Source organism: Leptosomus discolor, chromosome 2 (assembly GCF_034619465.1).
Source record: "Leptosomus discolor isolate bLepDis1 chromosome 2, bLepDis1.hap2, whole genome shotgun sequence".
Taxonomy (NCBI): domain Eukaryota; kingdom Metazoa; phylum Chordata; class Aves; order Leptosomiformes; family Leptosomidae; genus Leptosomus; species Leptosomus discolor.
In genome coordinates, this window is record NC_141392.1 from 57,004,230 (window position 1) to 57,030,911 (window position 26,682).

Consider the following 26,682-nt stretch of genomic DNA (forward strand, 5'->3'; position numbering starts at 1 on the left):
GTGAGGTTTATCTCTTGAAATTCACTCTACAGTAGTGAAGAGAGACAGGTTCTTCTAGAGTGAAATTTAGGATACATTTAGATTGAAGGGTGAGATTTACAGCGCCCTTAACCCTGGTGCCCATAACATGCCTCTCAGATGACCTATTTGAGCACAACACAGCTCCCCAGATTGAGCAGTTTAGTATCCTTACTCTCAAATCAGGGTACATGAAGTCCCAACATGAAGTCAAAAGTCATCTGGAATTCACATGCAAACCAAGTCTGGGAAGCACCTCTTGTTTCCACAGTGTATAGCTTCACACTCCTAGATAAAACCTCTGATCTCCTATGTCAAGCTCTTGTTCTGAACCACCCTTCACTGGTCACGCCTCACTTACAAAAAAAAAGATTTGCACCCTAACTGAGTCATGGTACTAAGGTAAGGCAGTGAAAGTATCCCTGAAGACACCATCCAAGTAAATTAACACCTAAAGTACTTTCCTTTCAGCACGAATCGCATATTTGTTTGGGGAAAACTAGCAGAAGCATGAAAAACCACTGGATAAACTCAGAAGCAGCAAAGAAACCATTGAATGATTTACACCAAAGCTAGTAAAACCTGCTGCTCTGAAGTGTGAGAATCACGATTGTCCATAAATCAGCAGGATGAAATGTACTTTTCCTTGCTGGAAGGTTGCATAATTACCAACACTGCCAGTGTTTAGCAGCACACACCATATACCTTAACACCAATAAAAAAAGGAACAGAAGGGCAGGTACCACAGCTGTGTCACAAGATCTCCTGTATGGAAAAGTAGTTAATTATAGAGACTGCCAAAAACGTTCTCCATAATATGCTTTACAATATAATGTTTTTCACTACGCTGAAGATGTTAACACCTAATTACAAGGACATAAGGCCGTCATTATGTTTCATAAATCCCTTTTTTTTTTACTACTCTGGGTACATAGCATAGAATTTACCCTATTATTATGACTTCAGTCTCTCTCAGAAGAATGAAATGAGTTGTATTTTTAGTGGCATATATAGAAGAATAGATTCCTATTTTACATAAGGATTCCATAGATACCAACCTTATTCCCCATGCTGATACAATTCAGGAAGATATGCACACACTAGCTGATACTGAGAAGTTCATACACCGTTATTTATTGTATACGGACCATCACAGAGGATGGTTCCAAGCTACTTGACTGTTTTTCCAAGTAGATTATCTACTGAGATCAACATATCTTCTGTTGGAATGGATAAATACCTACTCCTTGGCTGTATATATAATGTCAAACGAAATGAAAGGAGAAAGTGAAGCTGTACACTGCTTACTTATCAGCCTCTAAAGCAGAGGGTTTTTTTAAAGCTGTATTCAGTTTAAAATTATTGAATAATTTTTATTCTAGAGGCTCAACACTTAGTTTCCTTAACGCACTGCCAAAATACTAACGGTAAATCAGTAAAAGCAGGAAAAGAAAGCTAACTTAAAATTTTCTAACCTTGAAAATGCTAACTGTGCTCCAGATTTTGGCTTTTTGCATGTAAAGGTATAGCTCTAGCAGTGCAATCAACTGCAATGATCTTAATACATTATATTTTGAATGTTGGAAAGACTGTGCAAAGAATTTAATGAAGTAATTTTTAAAACAGGGTAAAAGAACATTTTAAAAGTATATGAAGTAACCTCTCAAAATGCTACAACACTAAAGAAAAGTTGTTATTTATAAACTTCTTGAGCAATATTCTTTGGGGGAACTCAGAATATACTTTGATGAACAATTGGACTTTAAATCTACAACCTGTCAGGTCTACACTAAGATTTCAGATGCCTTAGTATTTGATTTTGTTTTTTCATAAGCTTCTTCAAGAAAGCAAAATAGCAAAATAATACTAATGATATGCTACATAATGCATTGCATGTATCCTATCAAACATTCATTTCAGTATATGCAATCACAGTAGGGTATAGTGATGATGACATTTAGGAACAGTCATGTCACAAAGAGGGTGGCACACTCAGTACAAGTAAATTCATGTGCTCTGTAGGAGGAATATGAATTAATTGGAAATGAATCTCAAAGGTTAATGAACCAAATTTTTCCCATATTAAATATTTATTTAAATAACTGTATTTAGAATTGAGCACAAATGTGAACTGATGAGAAAATGCTTTGCTTAAACTTGTTGCTCTTACAAAATTACTTAATTTGCTGCGGTGTTCAGGAAATATTCTGAACGATTTAAAGAACTGAACATCCATCCATAGGAAAAGTATTTTACTCACAAGCCTCAAAAAAAAAAAAAAAAAAAAAAAAAAAAAAAGAAAAAGAAAAGAGAGTTATAATAGACCTGCAATCTCTAGACATTCATCCTCTGATAGAGCAAAGTAAGTTTTGTAAAAATCAAACCTCAGATATGGAACCAATGTATATTTTCTAAGCTTCACTCTTCTATTCCAACATTTTTTTCTTGCATTTCATTTCTCATTTGAACCTTTGCTACAGGGATCGTTTCCTCACACCCTGTACCTAACTTCTCTAATGAACAAATCGTACTATACAAACAACAGTACCTGCATCATAATGAATGCCAATGCAAACACTGGAAACTACTTTTGCTACATTAATATTCAAATAATGCTTCAAAAACTGCTAAAAAAATCCTAAAACCTATCCACATGCACAAACAGGAACAAATCTGTGTAACTACTGAATTTGTCTCTGCAGGGAAATACCTGTGGGAACAGGAAGGAGAACATGAAACTCTGTAATAGTTGGCCCACTCCTCTGCCCCAATTTAATTCCCAAATCCTTAAGCACATAGGTTTTCATGTTCCTTGTTGTTAATGACTTTTTATGACTAAAGTCAGAGGTACACAGCCTTAAATTTCCATGATTATTTTTGTGACACAAATTAATTTATTGTTCACTGTTTAACATTAGAGGTTACAGGCAATACTAGTAAAAACATACAGTGACTGTTTGTTGGAGGGGAAAACTGCCAGTCAAATTTTCCTCACCATGCAGTCAAGATGGACATTAGCTTAATTTTTTTCTGTCAGTGACCAAGAAACTGAGAGCCTTTGTTTTCCCATTTGAAAAAGACAAAAGACAGAGAATTACTTAGTTTATTGAAGAAAACAGATGAGGTTCTTCTTGTACGAAGACCAAGTTATATTCTAAGAACAAATTACTATCATTGACAGCATTGTGTGTAAGCGCTGTAAATCTTGACATACCTTTTTCTTCCTTTCTTTGCTATAAAACATACCATTTGCTATTTCAAAAGCCTTAATGTAAGGTTTAATGTCCAGGTTTAATTCAGCACTATAAAACATGGCGTAAGTATAATTTTAAAATGTTTGCCCATTCTTAGTTTTGTTTTCATTTGATATCTATCCTCTGCTTTTGTTTGTTGATGTGTGCATCCTTTTAATGGAAATACAAAATTAATAATAATTTCTTTCAGTATGTATTTGTTGTTCACTCGATTTGGTGAGTTTACAATACTTTGGTGAATACAAATACTAAAGTTATACCTACGCCTAGGAACAAAAATGCTATTTGATTTGGTTAAACCAATTTACAGGCTGTGTCCCAAAGCTTTGAAACTGCTGTTTCCCAATACTTTCACCAAAGACGACATAGGCAATAAAAGTCCTATGCCTCCGTTGTTTTACAAAGCAGCGTGTTTTTCATCTTCTTTACTCATCTAATCCGCTATCTAAAAAATCGTCATAGGCAACGGAATGAAAAACATTTAAGTAACTGCTGTTCTGAATGGATGTAATGTCTCTTTTTTGACATATTTGGTGTAATGTTGTTCTGTATTTTAAACTTAGACTTTGAAAAGACACCTCAAAAGATACTTAGAAGCAAACTCAAGTTATTTCTATGTCTTTGAAGGCTGAGACTGAGAGGAGAAAGGTCCTGTTCTACAACCTTAGAGAAATATGAATAAGTAACACGCATTTAGAAAACTTCTCGTCCTGTTACATGTACAGATATCATTTATCATTAGTAGAACTGCACGGATGCACAAAAATTAAACTGGATGGACAGAAGATAGATCACATTCATTTGAGAGATTGTGACCCAGTTTATGCAAGTAGGTGGCACAGAAAAGAGACTATTTCCAGTTGCTGAGTCTCACCAGATTCCAGAGTCAGAAACACAGAACAGATTCAGCTGGGGTTAAAAAGACAGACAGTGGAAGGACGGATGCAGCCTAGTGCTAATGCCATCCCCTATGGGACATTGCCCTGTGGGTGAAGGGCCCAGATTGTACTAGGGCTCTTTTACCTCAATCTGTCTTTCAAGTGTCTCATAACTAGCTGATGCCAAGTCATTTACCTGTCTTCTGCTTGTGAAAGAACATACATTTGAATTAGGAAGCACAATTTTTAAAAGGTAGCATTCTATTGTAAGTGCAAGTGAGAAGAAAAAATTCATACCTCCCTCCCACTCTCTTTCATAAAGTTCAGTTCACAGAATCATAGAATCATGGAATCATTTAGGTTGGAAAAGGCCCTTCAGACCATTAAGTCCAACCGTAAACCTAGCACTACCAAGCCCACCACTAAACCATGTCCGCAAGCACCACACCTACACCTCTTTTAAATACCTCCAGGGATGGTGACTCAACCACTTCCCTGGGCAGCCCTTTCCAATGCTTGACAGCCTTTACAGTGAAGAAATTTCACTAGTATTCTCATTTCATTCACCTGTTTTTTAAATTCTTATTTATTTGTATCCATATTCTCAAACAGATTCTTGACTTTACAAAGATAAAAGTTATTTTTTTAATCTACTTGATGGACTTAGTTATTGAATTAGTTTCTATTTCAATGACTTTTTAGATAAAAAGCATACACTAAGATTTTAAAGAGCAGCATTTGAGAATCTTTCACTCATAGCAAAATCTAACAAACTATCACATGCTGTTTCATATTCCCAAACTATTAATTGTTCTTGGTTCTATCTAACACAATCGAATCAGTTTTGCATTTCACTTTCTTTCAAATCACTACTCTTCACAATGTCAGAAACTGCTTTTTTATCTTCCTTTGATCTACTGAACCAACACAGTATAAGGATAAAAACTCTACCTTAGTAGAGCTTCCTTTCCTTTGCCGTGAGTAAAGCCATCTTTCAAATTGCTACAGTGAAACCCCACCAATCTTTGCTTAGAAAACATTCATTTCCCCTGGTTTTGAGGCTTCATGAAGTTACTCGCTAGTACTTTTCAAAAAACATTCAAACTCCTTCATGATGGAACATTTCTCCAGATAGCCATGGTGTTAGAGTTACAGATAGTTTAATTATAGTTTTTAGTTATTTTCTTATTTCCTCCTATTACTTTTTCCATCAATAATTTTAGTAGATTAGTAAAAATGGCAACTGTTAAATCATCCTCTAAAAATGAAAGGAAAGAAATCTCAAGTTTTCCATGAGGAGACGAAAAATAAAGAGCCAATTTGAAGCATGTATATATTGAGTCAAATACAGCACAGTAATTCTGGATTGATGGTGAGAAACAAAGACAAAATTCAAATCATCTTCCCCCCAGCTACCCCTTTTTCCCCCAGGCTCAACTTCATTCCTTCACTCCCAGCTCCTCTACCCCCCAGTGGCACAGAGGATAGCGAATGGGCTTGCCATCAGTCCATAACAGCTCCTCTTTGCCGGTCCTTCTGCCTCACACTTTTCCCTGCTCCAGCGTGGGGTCTCTCCCATGGGATACAGCCCCGGCCTCTCCTCACAGAGGCCACCCCGCAGCCTCCTGCCACCAGCACCTCAACACCTGCACCCAGTCCAGTCCTCCATCTCCATTTAACCCCAGTGTAACTTCACTGGCTTTAACAGACACAGGCCCAAACACAGAAGCATGTATTGCTGTTTCTCTACTACCAGTGTGAGGCCAGCGCTTCATGTTGCTCCTCACTAGGTACCATTTTGGCAGGTTCTCCATGTTTTGTTGGGTTCAAAGATGAGAGCAAAATGCAGACAATGCTGCCTAAAAGTGAGTCTCCTTCCAGGGTTTTTTTCCTTATAACATTTCAAAGACCTCCAGACATTGGAGATATTATAGCTTTTCAGTCTCTTTTGAAATAAACACAACATTGAAAAAACCACAACAATCTTTTAAAAGATTCAAATAACCTAAATATCAAATTTCTGGGTTACAATTTGGAACACGAGCGCAAGGTGAGACCTGTGCATTCCACAGACCCATCAGTATTTCCTAGAGCTGTAATGAACTCAGAAAACATATTTCCACACTTGCCAAAAACATGACTAGCAAAGATTTAAAAGCTTAAGGTTTAAAAAACTTAAAAATTTGAATGGCATGGTCACTCCTCTTCTGTTGAGTCTAGTCTCTACAATCTATAAACAGTGCTTTTCCTGTGTCAGCATAACAGCATAAATGGAAAGCAAAGCCAGCTGATCTATACATCTGACTTAGGCAGGGAGGTAAACTTGCTGACAGCCGTCAGTAAAAGTATCATAGAAACAACTTTCCTGTTAAAGGGTGAATTAACACAAATTACTTCAGGGTAGCTCAGGTAGCTAAAAGTGACAGCTGTGGCTGGTTAATTGCTTGGTTTTAACGTATCTGATTATCCTTTAAAATTTCAGACCCATTAAAGAAATATACTCCAAGATCACACAAGTCAAAACGTCTACCCAAGCCCTCACAGCCCAAAGGGACTAGTACAGTAGGTAGCATTCACAACTCTTAGCCAAGAGCAAAATCTCTTAAGAGAGCTGCCACCATTTCTCTCTTCCCAAGGATCAGTCAGTTATTACTAGTAAATTATCAATACATGCACGCACAAATATACCTAACAATATGTACATATATCTACTTGTCAATTATTATTGGATATCAATTATTAATGACATAAGACAATTAGGAAATAGAACAACATGAAATAAGAGTTCTTTTTCTCCTCTGACACACGTTCACAGCTCACTTTCCTAACACTTTGGCAAGCACTGAGTGTCCTTCCATCTTGGTTGAAGTACAGGGAACACACATAGAGTGCTTGAGTTCTCTGCTGCACAGAGGCCTTTTCCAAATTATTTTAAAGAAAATGGAGGGACAGACCTCATTCCCAGTGAGGATCCACTGTCAAGAAGTTCTGAAGATAACCTTGTTCTTGCAGTTTGTCCTGGGTTACAGTGTAAAATGTGCCAAAAGGAAAAAAAATATTCTATTACCATCTTCAGGAGCTGTTGAGACCAGGTGGGGCGGTGCTCCCTGCCTCCTCCCTCTGGACTATCTCCTGTTAATGGGCACAACAATGCCTTATCGCCTGACCCATGGATAACTCGCTCCTGGGCTATCTCCTGTTAATGGCCCATCAAGGAACTGCCTCACGACTCCCCATCCCGTTGTGAGATGCTCCGCCCGGGGGGGGGGGGGGGGGAGGAGCCAAGCAGTCCATGCCAAATTAAAACGGAGATTTTGAACACCCTAGCAGCCTTCTTCCACTGGATTCCCAGAGGAGCTTTTCCCCCCACTGGAGTTCCAGAGGACAAGAGCTACCTACCTACCACTGGACCTTCGGAGGAAGACCAGACTCTTTTACCTGATCGCTGCTTCCACAGAACTACATCCATGGCTTCAGGAGGACTGCAGCCAGCATCTTATCGGACTGCTACTGCCACCCTAACAGGGTGTCAGGTTGTATTCCTGACTCTGTCAGTGTAAACCAGTGGGTTGTTTGTTTTTCCCTGCCTTGTGTTATATATATATATATGTTAGTAAAGAACTGTTATTCCTATTCCCCATATCTTTGCCTGAACGCCCGTTAATTTCAAAATTATAATAATTTGGAGGGAAGGGGGTTGCACTTTCCATTTCAAGGGAGGCTCCTGCCTTCCTCCACAGACACTTGTCTTTCAAACCAAGACACAGTTGAATTTTACAATGCCAGTGCAGTTTGTTAGACCAAATCACATGATACAGCATTATATGGTCTTCCTGCTTTGTGGCATTCATTTTTGAGGGCATTACTAGCCAATTCCTTACATAGAAGGTAAAACAGTGCTGCTGCTCCTATTCCTTGGTCAATTTTCAAGCTCGTTAATCTTCATGATTTAAAAATAAGCATTTCAAAGAGCACCTCTGGTGTTTAGATATTCTAATTTACTGGACTAATTAATAACTATGGTTAGAGAGAGATGCACTGTGTGAAAACTCTGGGAAATGCCAAATTAAATATCACTGCTTATGTTGTCAGATAAAGTTGGTATCCATTGTAGTTTAATACTTCTAATGTTGTGTCTTTCTGTCTCTATTCTGCTAAAACCAAATGATGAGTTTTACACTGTGGTAAGAAGAAGCAACAATAGTTTCATGATAAATCCCAAGATGTGCCAGGTAACTAATTCAGCACTGGATTCATGAAGCACCATTTACATTTGTAACCAGTTCAGGATGCCTCTATCAAACTACAAAACAACTGATTCAAGTTTTATTCAAATACACTGTATGTAATAAAGCTAATAGTTCTGTTTCACAGAAAACAGTTTCAAGTATTTCCTCTGGCTGGAATAGCAGCTACTGTGCTACCTTTCAGTTTCGGCTGCCTGTACATGCCACTCACACTGCTGCAGCTGAACCACTATCATGTTGAAACTGATGTATCCTCTATGGGGGTCCTGTTTTAAGTTTATGCCTTTCTGCTCAGACAAATCTGACATATTCTATACTCCAGGGCCTGTACAGGCACAGATAAAAAGGTATGATTTAAAAAAAAAAAAAAAAGTATTTGAAAGCCATATATTACCTTAGCCAGATGAGTATTGATCCATTTTGTGAAAGTCCTTTTCTGCACTGATTCTTGTTCATCTGAGAAAAAAAATAAATCAGTTTGATTACATATTGCTGAATACTTTTGGATTTACATGATGGAAAAGTAGTATTCCCTATTGACAACAAATGCATTCTGCACTTGCCAGAAATGCCACTATTGTTTTATTGAGACAGTTAATTTTGCATATAACTACTCATAAAAAATACTTCATATTCTTACAATAACACTCTGACACTTGACTATGTGAAGAGTTTCGCAGCAAAGTTCAAGTCTTAATGAGTCAGTGACCAGCCAACTGGGGCTATTTAGTCTTAAGAAAAGGAGGCTGAGCAGAGACCTTAACACTCTCTACAAGTACCTGAGAGGACATTGTAGAGAGGTAGGTGCTGCTCTCTTCTCACAGGTAATTAATGATAGAACAAGAGGGAACGGACCCAAGCCGCACCAAGGTATGTTTAGGCTAGACATTGGGGAAAATTTTTCCACTGAAAGGGTTGTCAGACATTGGAACAGGCTGCCCGGGGAGGTGGCTGAGTCACCATCCCTTAATGTGTTTAAAGGTCGTTTAGATGTGGTGCTTGGAGATACGGTTTAGGGGTGTACTTGGTAGAGTGGTTGGACTCGATGATCTCAAAGCTGTTCTCCAACCTTAATGATTCTGTGATTTCAAATCTGAATGCCAAGATAAATTTGTCTTCTAAGTCCATACTATCTACTCAAGGTCTGAGCACCTAAAACTTGTCTGTACTTTTTAACTAGAATCCATGTCTCTGAGAGTCAAGTTGCTTTTATATAGAAAGTCAGCTAGGGACGTAGAAAAAATATTTAGAATGTTGAATTAAATATTTGAAAATATTTAGAATGTTGAATTAAATATTTGAAATTGCATTATCAAGCTTATTTGTCCTCTGGGAGATCCTGCCAGGGAGAAGCCACTAGCTAGTTCAGGCAGTTTCTATACTGCTACTTACTACCTCCCTCAGTCCTGTCTTGAAGCATTTGTCTGATTTATAGTGAATTTCACTGACTCTCAGATAGTCCCTCAGGCATTGTTGCCAGCTGCATAGAAAAAATAGCTCCTGAATCAGCTCCTCCAGCTTCACCAGCCAGGGTCATGGCTGCGGAAGGGAAGAGAATCACAGCTCTGTAACCAATCCATGAGGTCCTGTCCCTTCCTTGTGGGGAATCAGTGTTGACACATGGAATAATTTCACAACAGGGACATTCAAGTACTTATGTTGGAGATTTTTCTTTCAAAAATAAAAGGAAATATCTATTTCACTGAAAAACAATTAATGTTATTACCATCATCAGTTCTGAACGAGCACCTTCATTTCCCTACAGAAAAACCAAATAAATAAAATCGCTGTTAAATATTTACTTTCTATAAGAACACATGCATGTCCCCAAAACTACCGATGGAAAAATCTAGTTTTAGTGACTGCCTTTGCTACTGACTTGTGCAGCGCTGGATAGTGATTTGATCTCTTTCACATCTGTAAAACTGAAAGGGAATATTCTTTAATCCCCTTTAAGTTCTGAAATAGATAACTACTAAGTTTGATCACTACTAATAATAAGCTCCCTGATTTACACTCATGCAACACTGCTCCACCATGAGGGTACATAAAGATACAAATTGCCACACAAAATTAATCAGCTAAAATGTTGTCTTAAGTGGACAACAATGGCTTCCTGACCACATACGAGCTCCCAAAAAGGGTCTGTGCATTAATGCTCGAGGATATTTTTTTTACATATACATGATAGCTCACATACGAGAAATACAGAGGGGAAAAAAAATACATATACTCTCCAGCATCTATTGCTAGATTAGCACACTTCATTTCTAAGAAAAATAATTTTGCAGTCTTTATTTTCCTTTTATTTGATTTCATTGGGCAGGTTGTCTTACATCATTTCTAAAACATTCATTACATTCTCAGAATCTACTTGTTGCACTGACAGGCAAGTTAGGAAAAGTATCACTTGAAATACTGCATTGTGCTTCATTAACAGTGACTATTTTTGGCAGGGGATGTCTTGACTTTACATGTGACAATTGTTTCTACATTCTTGAAAACAACCTTCTCGCTGTATGGTTTCAACTATGAACAAGATATTTCCCTTGTACAGTAAATGCCAGCTCTGCTCTGACAAGCAATTACATATTACAAATACAATACAAGTAGCCCAATTAATTTCAATGGAAGTACTTGCACACTTGAATTGGGTTGTGTGTGAGGACGTGTGTGGATGGAGACCAAGCGCTCACAGAATCAGTCCAGCTCTGGCTTCACTCATGCCTCTGTAACTTAAAATTCCCCAGCAACTGTAATACAACAGCATGCCAAAAGAAAAGAACCGGGCCTTTGGAAGTCGCACTTCTGAGCAAAGAAATGGCTGAAAACGATACCCGAACTTGTAGTTCAGTGCATCTCAGTGATTTAAGAAACAGCCTTCTGACAACAACTAGAAATCAGAGAACCAGCTCCAAGCTTCTAAACATTTACCAGCAGAAGACATACTCAGTTTCAGTCATATTAACAAACAGCAGAAATAGCCTTTCAAAATAATCTGTTTGGCAGATTGAAACAAGGCAATATATGTGAGCAATATATTCTTTATGAGGCAAACAGCAACTATTAATAATGAAGTTTCCTTTTTTTAGCACTTATTTTGTATAAGCTTAAAAGGAACAGATTTTACCACTGTAAAACATATGTCTGAACATAACACAAGCAGTGCATTGATTTTACAAACTCCATTATAATTATGTTCTTTACAAATTTTCCTGGAAGCAAACTGTTATTCTCAGTGAACTGATAGAAATTCTCTGCAGAGGTACTATTTATCTATACCCACAAGACATGTGTCATACAGTTTCTTACGCTCTCCCCACTCGCAAGGACCGCCAGCTCCTTATTTGCACCACTTACCCTGCCGGTACTGAAAGAACCCAGGAAGCAGATTTAACGATGTAACATTTCTGCCACCAGCACCTTTATTATATCGAGCCATAAGCAATGCTGCTGCTGCTGTTGCTGCTGTGGTTACAGCTGCTACTCCTGTCTCGTGTAGTGTGCAGCGCTTCTTTAGAATACAGCCAAAAGTAATTTTTCAAGAACAATCAGATTTTTTTCCTTCACTGGAAATGCAAGCCTCTTACACAAATCCCTCCATCTGCATATATCAAGGAATTCACACGAAGCCAAACCTTAAAAACATCTTTATACATCCTTGCAGAGATGCAACAGCCAGACAAAGCCAGCTGTATTGGAAGTAGCAGTTCTGCTGGTCTCACTGCCATCATCCTCCTCCACTGTTTTCCTGTGGAAAGATTTTATTATCCAAGCACCAGCCAATCCGCTAGCGGAAACCTCTGATGTCAAGAGCCTGAATAATTCATCATGGGACTGGGACAACCCAACTACACTGCTGATATCCTAAAGCAGCAAGATGTGTGGCTGCAAAAAGCGATGCAGTCTTCCTACCAGTGCTTTTGTAACAATATAGTGCCCAGTAAGCATAAAAATGGCTGAATGGCAAAGCCCTTCTCTAGGTCGTCATACATATAAAGGAAAGCAGCTTTTAAAAGCAACCACTTGGGTTCATCACTGCATACTCTATTTAGTCAGGGATGTCCTTCAGCTTAGCAACTGAACCAGTGAAGTGGAAGAAATAGCAAGCAAAGAATCTAAACAGAATATAGGCCACTTAGCTTTTAATAATATATTTGAACTGTTGTACAAGAAGGATGAAGCATATGTAAAGATGCACAGAATTTTTGGAGTGCACCTAGATCAGCCTGAAACATACTGAAATTTCTGATAATATGCAGTACTTTATTTCATTAAATCAGAGCACCAGAGCATGTGAACAGACTTTATTTTGCTCTGGTAAAACAAAGGCAGTTTTGAAACACTCTGTGTGAGATTCAAATGTTGCTCACCCACAGGGGCCAATAGAGTAGTACATGCTATTGAAATGAGAATAAAATGCCCATTTTTATTATGCCATTACAGTAAACATTGTTATAGAGGTCAAATTCAAATTTCTGTTTTTGTAAAACACAATGACTCCAACAAGATTATTCTGCTTTTGAAAAAAATGTTGCGAGACAGAAGTGTTTATTTAAACAAATGTATTCCTTTCATTGGCTAGAATTATCTTCATATTTTTACAAATCTTTTCTCTACTAAAGCACCACCAACAGACTGCATTTTTAATTTTATTAGGGAAAAAAAAAGACAACTGTAATTGTATATTTACTTAAAAACGTTTACAATAAATTATTTTGAAAGCTGAACAAAACCAACCATGTATCTTCAGGCAGTTATGAATATGCTGATGAAATACTCATCATGCATGCATATTATAATGACTAGTATCACGCATATGATACATATACATCAAGAGGCAGAGCGTAGTGGCATGCTTTCTAGCAGAGGTTTTCTAGAAGCAGGCTAGCTAAGCAGCACAGCCCCTGCCTGCCGGCTGTGGCAGCAGCCTCTCCTCAGCTGCAGAGCTCCATGTGCCACAGGTGTGTGCTGCGCAGCAGCAGGCTGCACATCGAGCACCTCTTGCCTCAGGTGCTTCGGGATCGGATGGTGGGAAGGCGGCTGCAGTGCAGGGTTGCAAATACAGGGTTGTGCTGTGAGGTGAAACAAGGAGGAGTCTCACACACAGAGTGAGAGACACCACAGAGCTGAGTTCACCCATGTCCAATAAAAGCATCTTGATTGACTCTTAGTGACCTAATATCATGGAGATTTGTTTTGTTTCTTACTTAAATTCAATTCAAGTTGCTCACAGCTTCTCATTTTCAGTATCCTTTTTTATTTTCATTGCTTTTGCTAGTTCTGTCCTAAAAACACCACAGAGTTTCCCACTTTTTGTTCTCCAGGTCTTTGGAGCCTTTAGGAATACTGCTAAACAACTTAGAAGTGCAGAAGGATGTGCCAAACCACCTGCGATGTTTCAAGATGTCACTTGAGAACAGAACATGGCACAGAGAGCGGCAAACTGCACCCCACTGGGAAAGTTTGTTTGGTCAGCAGGATGGAATAAATTCTCTAAAGCTTTCCGTAAGATATGTTATATTGCAATTTCCTTCTTCATTATGGACATTTTTTAACTTAAAGCAGCTGTAGAAAACCTTGCAGAGTTAAAGCAATAATACGGAGACTCTACTTATGAAAAGAAGTGATGTTTTAAGCTATGTGGGTTAATCAACACCTCCATGGCAGGAGGATTACCCCATTCAGGAGTACTGCACAGAGGCATGCAAGCTAATTTCTTTTCCTTTAACTTAAACAGGACAGTTTTGCTTTAAAAAAAAAAAACAACAAACAACATACAAACAACTTTGATGGTAGCTCTAAAGCGAATATACTGTTTATAAGCCACTAAGTTCAATAATAACACTATACACTTTAGGAAGAAAAAAAAAAAAAAAAGGATGAGGGAGCTATGTGCAGTGGGAGCAAAGTAAGAGAGAGTGAAACATTTATTTCAGCAGCCACTGCAATGCAGTGGACAAGAAGACTTATCAGTACCGGTATAAAGAATGGGAATATATTTTTAAACGCCTCATGCATTTAGGACTTTTCCATTTTTTATGTTTTGAGGAGAAAGACAGGATTCGTCAAAGTGTGGATATATGCCTCTGTTGAATGTGTTTTATCAGAGATAGTGAGACAGTCCCACTAAGAGATCTGTTATCTAAATTTCCAAGCTTTGAAATCTAGGTGCACACACCAGCCACAGCCTGCTCCACCACTGAGCACCAATCTGCCACCCATTGGTTTCTGCAGAAAGGAAATCCATGCAGAAGGGCTAAAAGGCAACCAGTCATCCTTGCCCAAACCCCTACTAGAGAAAATGATGGAGATCGGCTCTCTATGGTTCACAACAGCATATACCATTGCTCAGTCTAGAGGTAACCTTAGGACAGTGGTCTGGAGGCCAAAGGTTTTACGTCATTTGGAAGAGTGGAAGTAGAGAAAACAAACCTGCATGCTGGTGGAATAGTTACAGGAGACCGAAGTGTGAAGAAGCTGCCTCACAGCTGCAGAAACGCCGCCTGCTGTGCAGCGTGCTGCTGGACAGCAATTGGCACACTGCTAAGAAATTTCTGCTGTTACTGTCTGTCCAAAGTGTATTTACAAAATGCATATTTTGATTTTACACATTTCTTATGTATTCCTTTTATTTCTAAGACAAAGAAGGTGTCTATCCAGCCACTAGTTAAAATGATATACAGAATGATTCAATTTATCACCCAAAGCAGCTTGCATTTTAAAAAATACCTGAGTATAATCAAACACAAACCAAATAAATCAATGTCTTTTCCTTTGTTCTTAGTTAATTTATTCTTAAGCAAGCACATTCACCAGTCAGTCTGTCTGGAAGCACTGGCTGTGGACTGTGAAGTGGTTTGAATTTTTGAAACCTGGAAACCCAGAAGTTTAGCCAGCGCCAGAGAGTGTGTGTTTCAACTCAGGCTGTTGGCTCCATCTCACAGCAGCACTTAGGCTGTCACAGAATATGTTTATAACGTGGGACTTGGGAGACTTCCAGTCCTTAAATCTAAGGTCATGCCCTGTTGTGCCCATACTCCCATATGCACATGTCACATGTTCTTGCTCCATCCAGACACACATTATCCCCCCCTTCCTGTGCTCTGGTTTTCACAGGAAGGAACAGAGTATGAACAGAGCACAGTGCACTGATATAATCTTGATCCTTAGAAGCCAGGACATAGTCCGGACATAACTGTACTGCCCATAACTACTCCGCATTGATCAGAAGGGCTTCCCTTGGCATTTGGAGAAACAAATGAGAACAGCACGATTTCTGCAGTGGATTGGAAGATATGCCCAAAGTGTCATTTTTATGACTTTATGCTTCTTTCCCATGCCCAGTCCTTGCAGCACCCTTGCTCCTATTTTGTTTTTTGAGTGACTAAAAAGAAGAATTGTAATTAAATTTTTCTGCTCCATGTTTTGCCTGGCTGGGCTACATTTTGTTCTTCTCCATATGTAGAACTAATCAACGAATGTATTTCCATTTTATGTTCACTCATTTCTGCCTGTGCTGCTGCACTACTGTTACTCTATCATCTCCACTAACTGTTGTCTTCATCTCCATGTGGCTGTAAATATATTATTCACTTTCATAGCATCTGCACTCGACTGAAAGCAATCAGAAATTACTGTATTATTAGAAAGTCATTTAATTCATTTTTAAAAGCAGTACTCTGAAGAAGATATTAACTAAAACCAGGATACGCAACATTTGAGATTATTATATGCAAAGTGCTTTCTGAAAGATTCAGACCTGCTCTACAGGTGTCTGTTTGTTCACCAGTCTGGCATGGGTGACAGTGAACTTAGTGTTCACATGTACATGTCTCTTCCTGGACCAATAAACAGGGTGAAAACAGTCTGATATAACTAATAAAGTCAACTCAGCATTTGTTCATTTGATTACTTATTTTTGTTTATTGTACACTAAAAGAGATGGTTTGGATGGTGACAAATTAGCTAGGAATCTAGAAAATTCAGTAAACTTCATCAATAAGAATAACTATTGTACATTGCAATCAAATTTCATTCCATCCACGCTAGTAAGTAGGCATACCAGTTTAAGAATGAATTTTTCATAAAGACTTGAGTATTTAAAGACACAGATGAAAAATCATTGCCTATAAACCCTGTATCTACTGCAGTAGCATCTGCAATGACCGTAATAAAAAAATTACCTAAACAAATATTTGTGGGGTTTTTTTCAGTTCATGGCAGTTCTGCAGCTGTCATCATGTTACCATTTACACATTTTGCAGCACTGCTTTTCATGAATATGAAAAGCTTGTGTATATTAACCTTTGTGTGTTGCTGGTCCAAACCCCTAGAGGTCTTTATAAAGTCAGATTGAACAAAACATGTCTTACTGAAAAGAAATTTAATTTTTAATGGAAATCTTAAAGACAAGCAGTACTCACATCAAATCACTTAAAGAAAGTCTTTAAAAATGTTTAAATCTATCCAAAATGGTACCAGTATGTCTACAAGTATCTTTGTTAGTTAGGGCTTTAAGTAGTCATTCTATAGCCAAGAAGGGCACTTAACATGCACTTATACAAAAACATCTTTGAGATCAGATTGAAGGTAGCACCTGTTTGAAAACCGAGAGCATGTGCTCCAATTCCATCTTTTACTCACTAAAACAATGGGAAGTTCTGTTTTCCTGTAAACAACCGTGTCAGGTAGGCAAATGACTGTAACAGTTGTCATTGATTTTCAGTAGATTCGCTAATACTATATGACATTAATAGGACTGTTCACAACATTAAGCGCTACAACCTGGAGAGACTTTGTGCAAAAATGTCTGAATTTTAATTTGAATGTTTAATGTTTCTATTTAATAAGGCACAGAAGCTTAAATGCACTCCACCAATTGCACTATGTGGAGCAAATTTCTACTACAAATGGTAAGATTACTATTTTTCTATGCTTACAGTGAGTTCAATAGCCCAAAAGCAGTGGAGATAATTTGAATCAGACCTGTAAAAGCTCCAAATCTACTGAAATAAATCTAAACTAATGGAGACATACTAGGCACATGCTGTCCAAGAGATTAAATCAGGATGAAGGGGTACAGCATCCATACCTTATGTTTAAATCTGTGCAAAAAACTAAAATATACATAACGTTTCTTTTCTTGCAGAAAAAACATTCTGCAATCATACCTCAGTTCTGTTTATGCCAAAGCTCAGTTAAATGATAATGCTTTACTAAAGGTTTTACAAAAACGTAGAATCCTCTGTTTATGCTGTGGAAAGTCTGTGCAGTTTTACTCTTGAGATAATTTTTACTACAGTTACACGTATTGCAGACATGAAGTTCTATGGAAGTCTACCTAAGGGAAAGAATGTAATTACTGTTTTTGAGTGCTTGGAGGCATGATAATTTTAAGTATATTTAGAATTAATTTATTAATTCATTACTCACATATTCAGTTATTTTCAACTCAATAGGTTCAGTATCAGAAGTAAATGGAAGGGCTAAGTACTTAAAAAGGTGGCTACAAAGAGACCAGAGACTGTCTTCACAAGAAGTCACATGGTGGAGACAAGGGGCAACGACTAAAAGTTGCACCAGGAGAGGTTTCACCTTGATATAAGAAATAAATTTTTTACAGTGAGAACAATCATTCACTGGAACAACTCCCTCAGGGACATAGTACAGTCCCCATCACTGGAGGCTTTCAAGATGCCATAGGACAGGACGCTAGATAATCTCATCTAGGCTCCCTTTCCCACAAAAAGTTAGGCCAGACAATCTTTCAAGGACCCTTCTAGCCTGGCCTGTTATTTGGCTCTATGTTTTTACAAAAAAACGTTCTGTATTATTAGTAAGAAATGTGCTACGTTACTTAAAACAGTCATAAGAATTTCTCACTATATTTATAAAATTATACACATGTTCAAATATCCTCCAACTCAGGTTCTAATCAGGACCTTACAAATTATTAATTCCAAATGTAAATTATATTAAACCAAAAATATATATGAGCACATAAAAGAACTCAGTTCTGGGGGAAAGGCTAGCTTCTATGTTTCATTGTTCCTTGAATAATAATAATAACAAAGAAATCTAGCATATCCTGCTGAAACTAATACTTAAAATGTTGCAGAAACAGAATGATGGCTGGTGTCTATGGGCGTGCTAAAGAGGTGTTAGTAGTGAAGAACTGCATGCAAGCTGTGTATGCATACATCTTTCCAACAGAGAAATTGTATTATTGAGGGTACATACTCAGGGAGTAACATGAATTTCTGCTGTGAGGTGGAAACTCACTATATAGAAACCACTGGAAAACACACTTTTGTAGTTCTGCTACAGGAACAATGTAAACCGTGTGTGACAAAAGGCAAATGGAATTTCATGATGCTATTAGGTATGATATAATCAGCTGAACTGAAGAATAAAAATTATTGTACCAGACCAATAAGCATGCACATGGAGTATTATACAGAGTTCTGGCAGCCTATGTTCAAAAAATATGAGTATCTGGAATAGATACGGAGATCAATAGGCTGAAGAGCCAATATAAGAGAAAACTAAAACTGTGTAGATTGCTTACTGTCTGAAAGACTATAATTGCTCTCTGCAAATATGTTAGAGAAAGGAATGAGCACCAGAAAAAAAAAAAAAACAACCCCACAAAAAACCATGCAAAAGCATCAGAGCAGAAGGCTACGATGAGTTATGAATACATTTAGGCTGGAGTTAGAGGAACATTTTCATCCTTAAGATGAATAACTCTCTGAAGAAATCTCCCACAACTCTAACAGTATTTTTTTTGTTGGTGTGGTAGCCTATAAAGGCAGTTAATACATGACTCGGAAGACTTTTCCAGTTCTGTTTTCTAACCTGTCCTGTATACCTACCATAAAATACAGAATTCCAAATGAGGTGAAGTTATCTACACAGAAGTAGCACTGCAGGTATAAGAGAAGCGCACATGATGTCACTCTTCACTGTGTGGCTGAATCTGTCCCCCTGTATTGGGTAGCATTAGGCACAGGTACACCTACGCTTCTCTGGTGACAAAATGAGAGTCCTTTAAAGTATGATTTTAGGCTCTTATCACACAGTGTGCCAGTTTACCCCTCAAATCCTTTATTTTAGTGGGATTTTTAGCATACTGTTCATAAATTCAGAGTATTCACCAATAATATTAAACATTTCTGTTCGTTTCTAGTAGCAAATCTAGTAATAATCCTAATACTAATAAAAAGACCAGAACAAAACAACAGGACAGCTCAAATTCAGTAAGAAACAAACATAGACATAGTAATAAGGTTAAAGTAATACTAACATCTTGGCACCAAGTAATATATCCTGCGATGTATGACGAAAAATAGCACACCACATAGAAAAAGACAGCTGCCCAACAAACACCAGGCAGCAATGTGAGATGATAACTATCCAAAAGCGAGGGATTTTCAAGGAAGTCAAATTAGGCAATGTCCTGAATGCGAACTGAATTTCCCTGCAGTGCCAGTTACTTTTGTGATCCTCATTCTCTCAGTCCCTGTGCTTTCAGCGTTACATGAAACATGAACATCTTGAAAAAATGCACTGCTTTGACCACCTTGTCTGATTAAGTTCATTCACCATTAGTCAATTCTTTTCATGAAAGCATTCAAATACCCCACTGAAAACACCTAATTGCCTAAACATTCAAGGAGCCCTCAAAGTGATAGGAAATTCTATTAGGATTTGTTTCAGTGAAAACTTCATTCCGACAGAAAAGTCTATCATGGTAACCAAGGGCTGTCAAGGCCTGGAAGGCTGTATAATTGCTCAACCATGGAAAGATAAAGGAGGTAGTAAAGAAACTGTCTGATTAAGAGCTACAAATGGTGAACAAATATAAACAAGCTTATGATTTACTGTAAGCAATGCTTTAACAAGCCAATGGAAATAAAATTATTTTTTGTCTATCCGTCTACAAGCTATTCATGATGCAAAGACTCTTAATTTTAGTTTGGCTGCTTCTTCATTTTTTTCTCAATGCATGAATGAATAAATAGGAACTTCAGAGTTATACATTTGGCAAGAAGCAGAGCTCTGGCTATCCCTGCAAAAATCTATCCTAATTTGTCCAAATTACAAGCCTTTTCAAGTTCTCACACACCCTTGAATTTCATCTCTTAGACTCTCCAACAACCCACCTTCATAACCTTGATGAAGCACTATGCATTCTGCACATATACTGTTCCCACAAAGAGTGGCTGAACGTGCTTCAGCTTGGGCAATATAGTGCAAAAATCAATCTTTACTGCCCATAATTGCTTCAGCTCCAAGTAACCCTAGAAAGAAACTCTTCCGCATGATCAACCCCTATCCCCACTTTCCCTCTCATCCCCATGATAGCGGCTAGATTTAGGTCTCTCTGTTTCAGACACAAAGGGACAAAAGCTGTGTTAAAGGGAGGAATCTGAGGAGGAAAGAAGAAAGGCGTGAATTATCTACACAGCATGTACCCAAAAAGTGGGAAAAACTTCTGACTGGCAGCTGGAAAAGTAAAAGAAACAGGCAGAATCTGCTCATGCTATGAAACACCTCTCCTGGAATGTATGTTACTATTACCATTGCCAAGACAACTCACACTTACATATGGCAGATGTAATTGTGTCTGTACAAACTCTATGCTCTGTACCCTTTTTGGTGCATAAACAGAAAATGGTTAATTAATGAAATGGGGTTTTTTTGATTGTTTACAATTTTGCCCTCCCCAGACCTAATGATTAAGCATCTGACTTTGCAATTCTTGTACTATTTCTGTAACATTGCTTCTCTACTATATAAAAATCCTATGAAAAATAACAAGTGGGGTAATTAAGTTCATTTAAAAAACAAACAAACAAACAAAAATCACTAAAATCCAACTCTTTGGAAGAAAAAAATTTTAAAGGAAACTGGTTAATAACATGCATGAAAACAATTTAATCAGCTGAAAGCAAATCTTAGGAGTGATGGACTTGATTATACATCAAAGTCAGAGTCTGTTCTCTGAATGTCATTCCACCCCAAAATCCTAGGATGGAAGCTGATAATCAACAACTATGTATCTTCACTTAACGAGTTTCCTTTGTTCATATACTATGCCAGTTTATTCAATGGAACTGCATTGATCTGAACGGAATGACTCTGGTATAAAACTGGATATTGGTCAAATTAAAGAGTGTCTAAACATTGATTAGTATTTTTAAAGGTGATTTGGCATGCTCCTGTAAAACACCACAATAAGCAGTTTGAAACTGGGGGTTGGACTAGATGACCTTCAAAGGTCCCTTCCAATCCAAACTATTCTATGAAATAAAAAGTAGATCAAAACAGTATTGTCACTACTGCGTTTGCCTTAAATAGTCCTTTCTGTAGTAGCAAATCACAGACAGCACCATGCAGGTAAGAGAATACTTGTAGCAATGTCATCACTGAAAAGGACTAGGAGCAAAACTTGGCCATTGTGCACAGCAATAGTGCCTGTGCCCTGGGAGAAGGGAAGCAGCCTCACACCCACCTCTGCCCTTGCCAGCTCAGCAGAAATTGAGCTTAATGAGTTCAGTGGGAGAGTTGCACAGCAAAGCGTGGGGCTTCTGGGTAATGCTGCCACGAAGGGAAAGGCAGCAGTGGCCTGCAAGCAAATAATCCTCCTGTCGTGATTTAACTCCAGCTGGCAACTAAGCATCATGCAGCTGCTCACTCACTTCCCCCCACCTCAACAGGATGAGGGGAAGAGAACTGGAAGGGTAAAAGTGAGAAAATTTGTGGGTTGAGATAAGAACAGTTGAATATTTGAAATAATATAATAATAGAAGTAGCAGTAGTAATAATAGTAATGAAAAGGAAAATAACAAAAAAAAAAAAAAAAAAAAAACAACAAAAGGAGAGAAATAAAACCCAAGACAGGTGATGCAAATGAAAGCAACTGCTCACCAGCAGCTGACCGATGCCCAGCCAGCCCCTGCATAGCCACCCCCAGCTGACTTTCCCCTAGGTGCTGAGCATGATGTCATATGGTGTGGAATATCCCTTTGGTCAGTCAGGGTCAGCTGTCCCAGCTGTGTCCCCTCCCAACTTCTTGTTCACCCCCAGCCTGCTCGCTCGTAGGGTGGTGTGAGGAGCAGAAAAGGCCTTGGCTCTGTGTAAGCCCTGCTCAGCAATAATGAAAACATCCCATTTCCAGCACAAATCCAAAACATGGCCCCGTATCAGCTACTATGAAGAAAATTAACTCTGCCTCAGACAAAACCAGCACACCTCCTCATCCCTAACAGCCAGGGAGAAGCAAAGCTTAACTTCAAGCATTTATGATACATAAATCCTTTAGATGGAAGTGAGATGCTAATTTTGTGTTGTGACAATTATTTTTCAAAAGGCCTATGAGGCTACTATCTCTCTTATATCTGTTCCTTTTTTTTTTTTGTAGCAATAAATTATTTTCTTAATCACTTACGTAAACATAACCATGATTTCAGTCATCATTCATGCCCTAATCCTCCGCCATGCAAACTAATGAGAACTTTGGCAGTGAATGAAACAAGCATTTGTCATTGATGTTACACCTCAGGTTGGCAACCATCTGAAATACAAAGGTACATTCTTTCGTATTATTGTTTTATAGCATATGCATTTGTACAGAGAAAATATTTGTTACACAAAAAGTTTTGCTATTACTGGGCCCTGCTGAAAAATCTCCTGCACTTACCACCTCCTAGCATCATATTTTCCTAGAAATAATGTTTTTGCAAGAAGCCTGAAAATCAGAAGGTATACTGGGTTTGAGTCCACAACTGCTTATAGGAAGAATTTCTTTCTGTTCTCCTGTGGGAACCCTGTTCTAATTAAACTGACTGCATCTTGATGTTGACAGATGTATTCTTCTGTATAAAAGTAAGCAGGAAAAGGTATTTCCTCATATTTCCTCATAGGGCATTTCACATGTACTGGATATCCAATAATATATACTAAAATGGTATGAAAAAGAAGAGACAATAAGCATATTCAGAGCAAGCTGTTCAACAAACAGAACAACAACAAAAAAAACAACCACCATCACAACAAAAAGAAACATCACACAAAATGCATAAAGACAACGACATCTCAAATTTCCCCAGGAACCATGCTGTGACTAAGCACTGTTCACATTTAATATATTCCTTGTCAAACCCAGCAGTTCTTATTTATATTTTTAATCAGAAAAATTCTTCAAGGTTTCATCATAGCTTTTATATAAGTGAATGACTGCAGATTATCTACAGGGGCATCTGAAACACAGTGAAGGAAAATCCTACTCCACTGAAGCAACAGGATGTCTTGCTAATGATAGTAATAGTGCCAGAACTTAATTCAGAGTTTTCATTAAAAATTCTAAAACTAAGGTACTAGCACACATATGGCAATGTGCAACACGAATAATTTACCCCAAATGGGTGGCCTTATGCATATGGAATCCATGTCTTGCATCACTTGCCCTGTAAGGAGAAGCTAAGGGATGGGGTCTGGTTCATCCTGGGGCAGACATGGCTTCAGGCAGACTTAGCTGCAGCCCGCCTAACACCTATGGGGAGGCCAGTAAGAAGATGGAGATGGTGACAGAATCAGAGACAATGGGCAGAAGCTGAAACAAAAGATGTTGTTTCAGGAAAGGAAATGCTTTCTGACTCAGAGGACTGTCAGGCAGTGGATTAAGTCACCCAGCAAGGGTGTGCAGTGCCTGTCCATGGAGATAAAACCCTGAGCAAGCTCGTCAGAGCTCACAGCTGACCTAGCTGTAAGCTGGAAATTGAACTAGATTCCCTTCCAGCATGAATTTTCCTATCATCTTATGGCACATATCCTCCTGACAAAGAGATAATGAAAATCACATTTTGCAAATAACTAACATGAGCAAAAATCAGTGAAGTTCATTCAGTAGAGCAGACAGCTGCACAGTAACTGGAAAAACACATAGAAACATGCTGCTTTAAGGTGGCTTGTTCATACCATGCTGGCATACACATGCAATTATGAGACTGTTCACTCATTCATACAGAAAAGAAGAGTAGCTGCAACTACACACATTGAGGAAGTTTTTGTTGAAAGTGCTATTGTATTGAATCTCAGAAGTTCGAAATTTCTCAGGTCCATCTAATTTTTACCTAACATAAGGTTCCAAAAAAAATCCTAACTCCCTTCTGCCAGGAACATCAGTGTTCAATCTTCAGCCCTGAAACAGACAAACCTGACAGGCACATTTCAGAGCCCTTGACATTTCACTGCTAGTGGTTAAAGAAGTAACAAGAACATCAGTCTTAAGGAGCATCTGTAAGGTGCATGCATTTTGATTTGCCACAAATTGCCAGAAAAAAAAAAAAAAAAATCTTTGTCTCAGTCCAATGCATAACTCAAGCAGAAAAATACAATAAGAATAAATTTTCAAGAAAAAAAAAATCCCTTTTTTTCAGCTCATTCACACTTTACACCAGATAATGAGCTTCAGGAGAAGCTCTGCAAGCTAAATATGCATATGTATGTGCATTTTATAAGGCATGCTATGGAACTATCTGTAACTACATCAGGTAAACAATAAAGCCTAAAACAATATAAGCATTTATTGAAATATTTCCTATTTTCTTGAACAGTTACAATGAACATCATACTGCTCCAGCTGTATTTATTCCAGCCTTTGGTCTGCCCTGATGCAACTCTTCTGTAGAATGGGAAGGCAGAGTAACATGGAGTTTTCTGCACTTCTCTTTACAGAAAGAAAAGCTCCAACAGACCTTCCAGACTCTAAATCCATTTTATTCCGCTGAAGCACTATGAAAGTAGGTTTCCTTAAACCAAGGATCTGCTCCAAAGATGAAGTCATATCAATGCTGGCATAGCTCGTGTTTGTTATTTTGTTCAAATATCTTTATAACACTCCTGCTGCACAAGTACGTGCTGATTGCTACCAATGGCAAGGACTAGGCAGCTAATTACAGGTTCAGAAGATATTAGCATGGGTATGAAAACACCCATACATGTTCCAATGGGCACAACATACCGTTTGTATCCATAAGCACAGAGATGGTAACCTCATGAACTAAGGGACAATATGGTAGGTAGAATATCCACATGCTGCAGGATTTCCATATATCTGTGGGACCAGAAAAGACTGGAGTGCACCAATGTTCATTGTGGTGATGTTATAATCGAGTTTGGATTTTGAATAGATAATTACTTTTCATTGATAACTAATTGCTTTTAATGAACAACTTAACAGCTTTAAGGAACAACTAACGCTATGTATTAATGATATTAGTTTACATTGTAGTAAGAAATATACAAAACCTCACTTATGCTAAGAAACAACAGATGCAGGCCTTGCGAAGAAGGTCAAAGCTAAAGCTGCAGCTAATTGTGAAATTGTCCAGAACAGAACAGGGAGGCAGGGAGACAGGTACAGGGAGTGAAAGTACACATTCTTGGCGTGTCTTCTTATCTTATGTGATGAAACCAGAGAAACTAAGGAACGTTAAGGTGAAGACCCTCACACCCTCCCCATCCTAATTTGTATATCAGAGATCTTGATCAGTAAGATAACCAATGATTATATTAGTATAGGAATACTAATGAAGTTAGTTAATAGGGTGGACCAATCATTGTAAATGTCAAAACTAATAGCGGGCATAATATGCATGCTTATGTTAAAATATGTTAAAGACCATGACTTTGCAGAAAAAGGATATAAAATGCTGAATTTTTTTATGTAACTTTGAAGCATGTAAGGTGGACCTATCCCTTGTGCTTCCCAGCGCTGCAATAAAGAAGTGTTTGCTTATCGTATGCTTATCGTATTGCTTATTTGCAACTGTGTAGATAAGTTTGTCATGATTGCGACCTTTCCTCAACAGTGGCAACATTTCTTCCCCAATTTCCTGTAGGCCATCTACATGTGAGCTGAATTACAAACTCAAACCCTTTCACTTCTACCTAAATTGCTGCCTTTCACAGGAAAAGTGTTACAGAAACTCATTGGATATGTTTAATCTAGTGGACCCCATGGTCCTCAAATACACCAGACATAAGCACATATCCCAACTCATAAGGAGATGACAACCTGGCTGCATTAACTCCCTATTATCCCAAGCTTTGCTTCATTAGGAAAGGGCAAGGATCAGAGAAGACATAGGTCACCACCCGGTTGACTTCTATTCTGGGTGATCAAGGCCTTAGAAGTCTGGGACACACGTTCAACTTAGTTCCAAACATTACTGCAGACTCCAAGTTTCTTGGCGTCTTTGCAAGCTTTACTCTGTT

At 38.2% G+C, this 26,682-nt stretch overlaps 1 protein-coding gene across 2 annotated transcripts in view; it reads right to left on the reverse strand.

The window, feature by feature from the left end:
* SYNE1 (spectrin repeat containing nuclear envelope protein 1) overlaps nt 1-11,839 on the reverse strand; it is a 269,565-nt gene extending 257,726 nt beyond the window's left edge. For both annotated transcript variants that reach the window (XM_086461108.1, XM_086461107.1), the window contains exons 1-2: nt 11,758-11,839; nt 8,792-8,853 (exon numbers count right to left, since the gene is read on the reverse strand). In XM_086461108.1, the coding sequence (XP_086317234.1) occupies nt 8,792-8,853; nt 11,758-11,839 (144 nt within the window). The remainder of the gene's footprint in view (nt 1-8,791; nt 8,854-11,757) is intronic.
* Between the last annotated feature and the right edge of the window lie 14,843 nt (nt 11,840-26,682).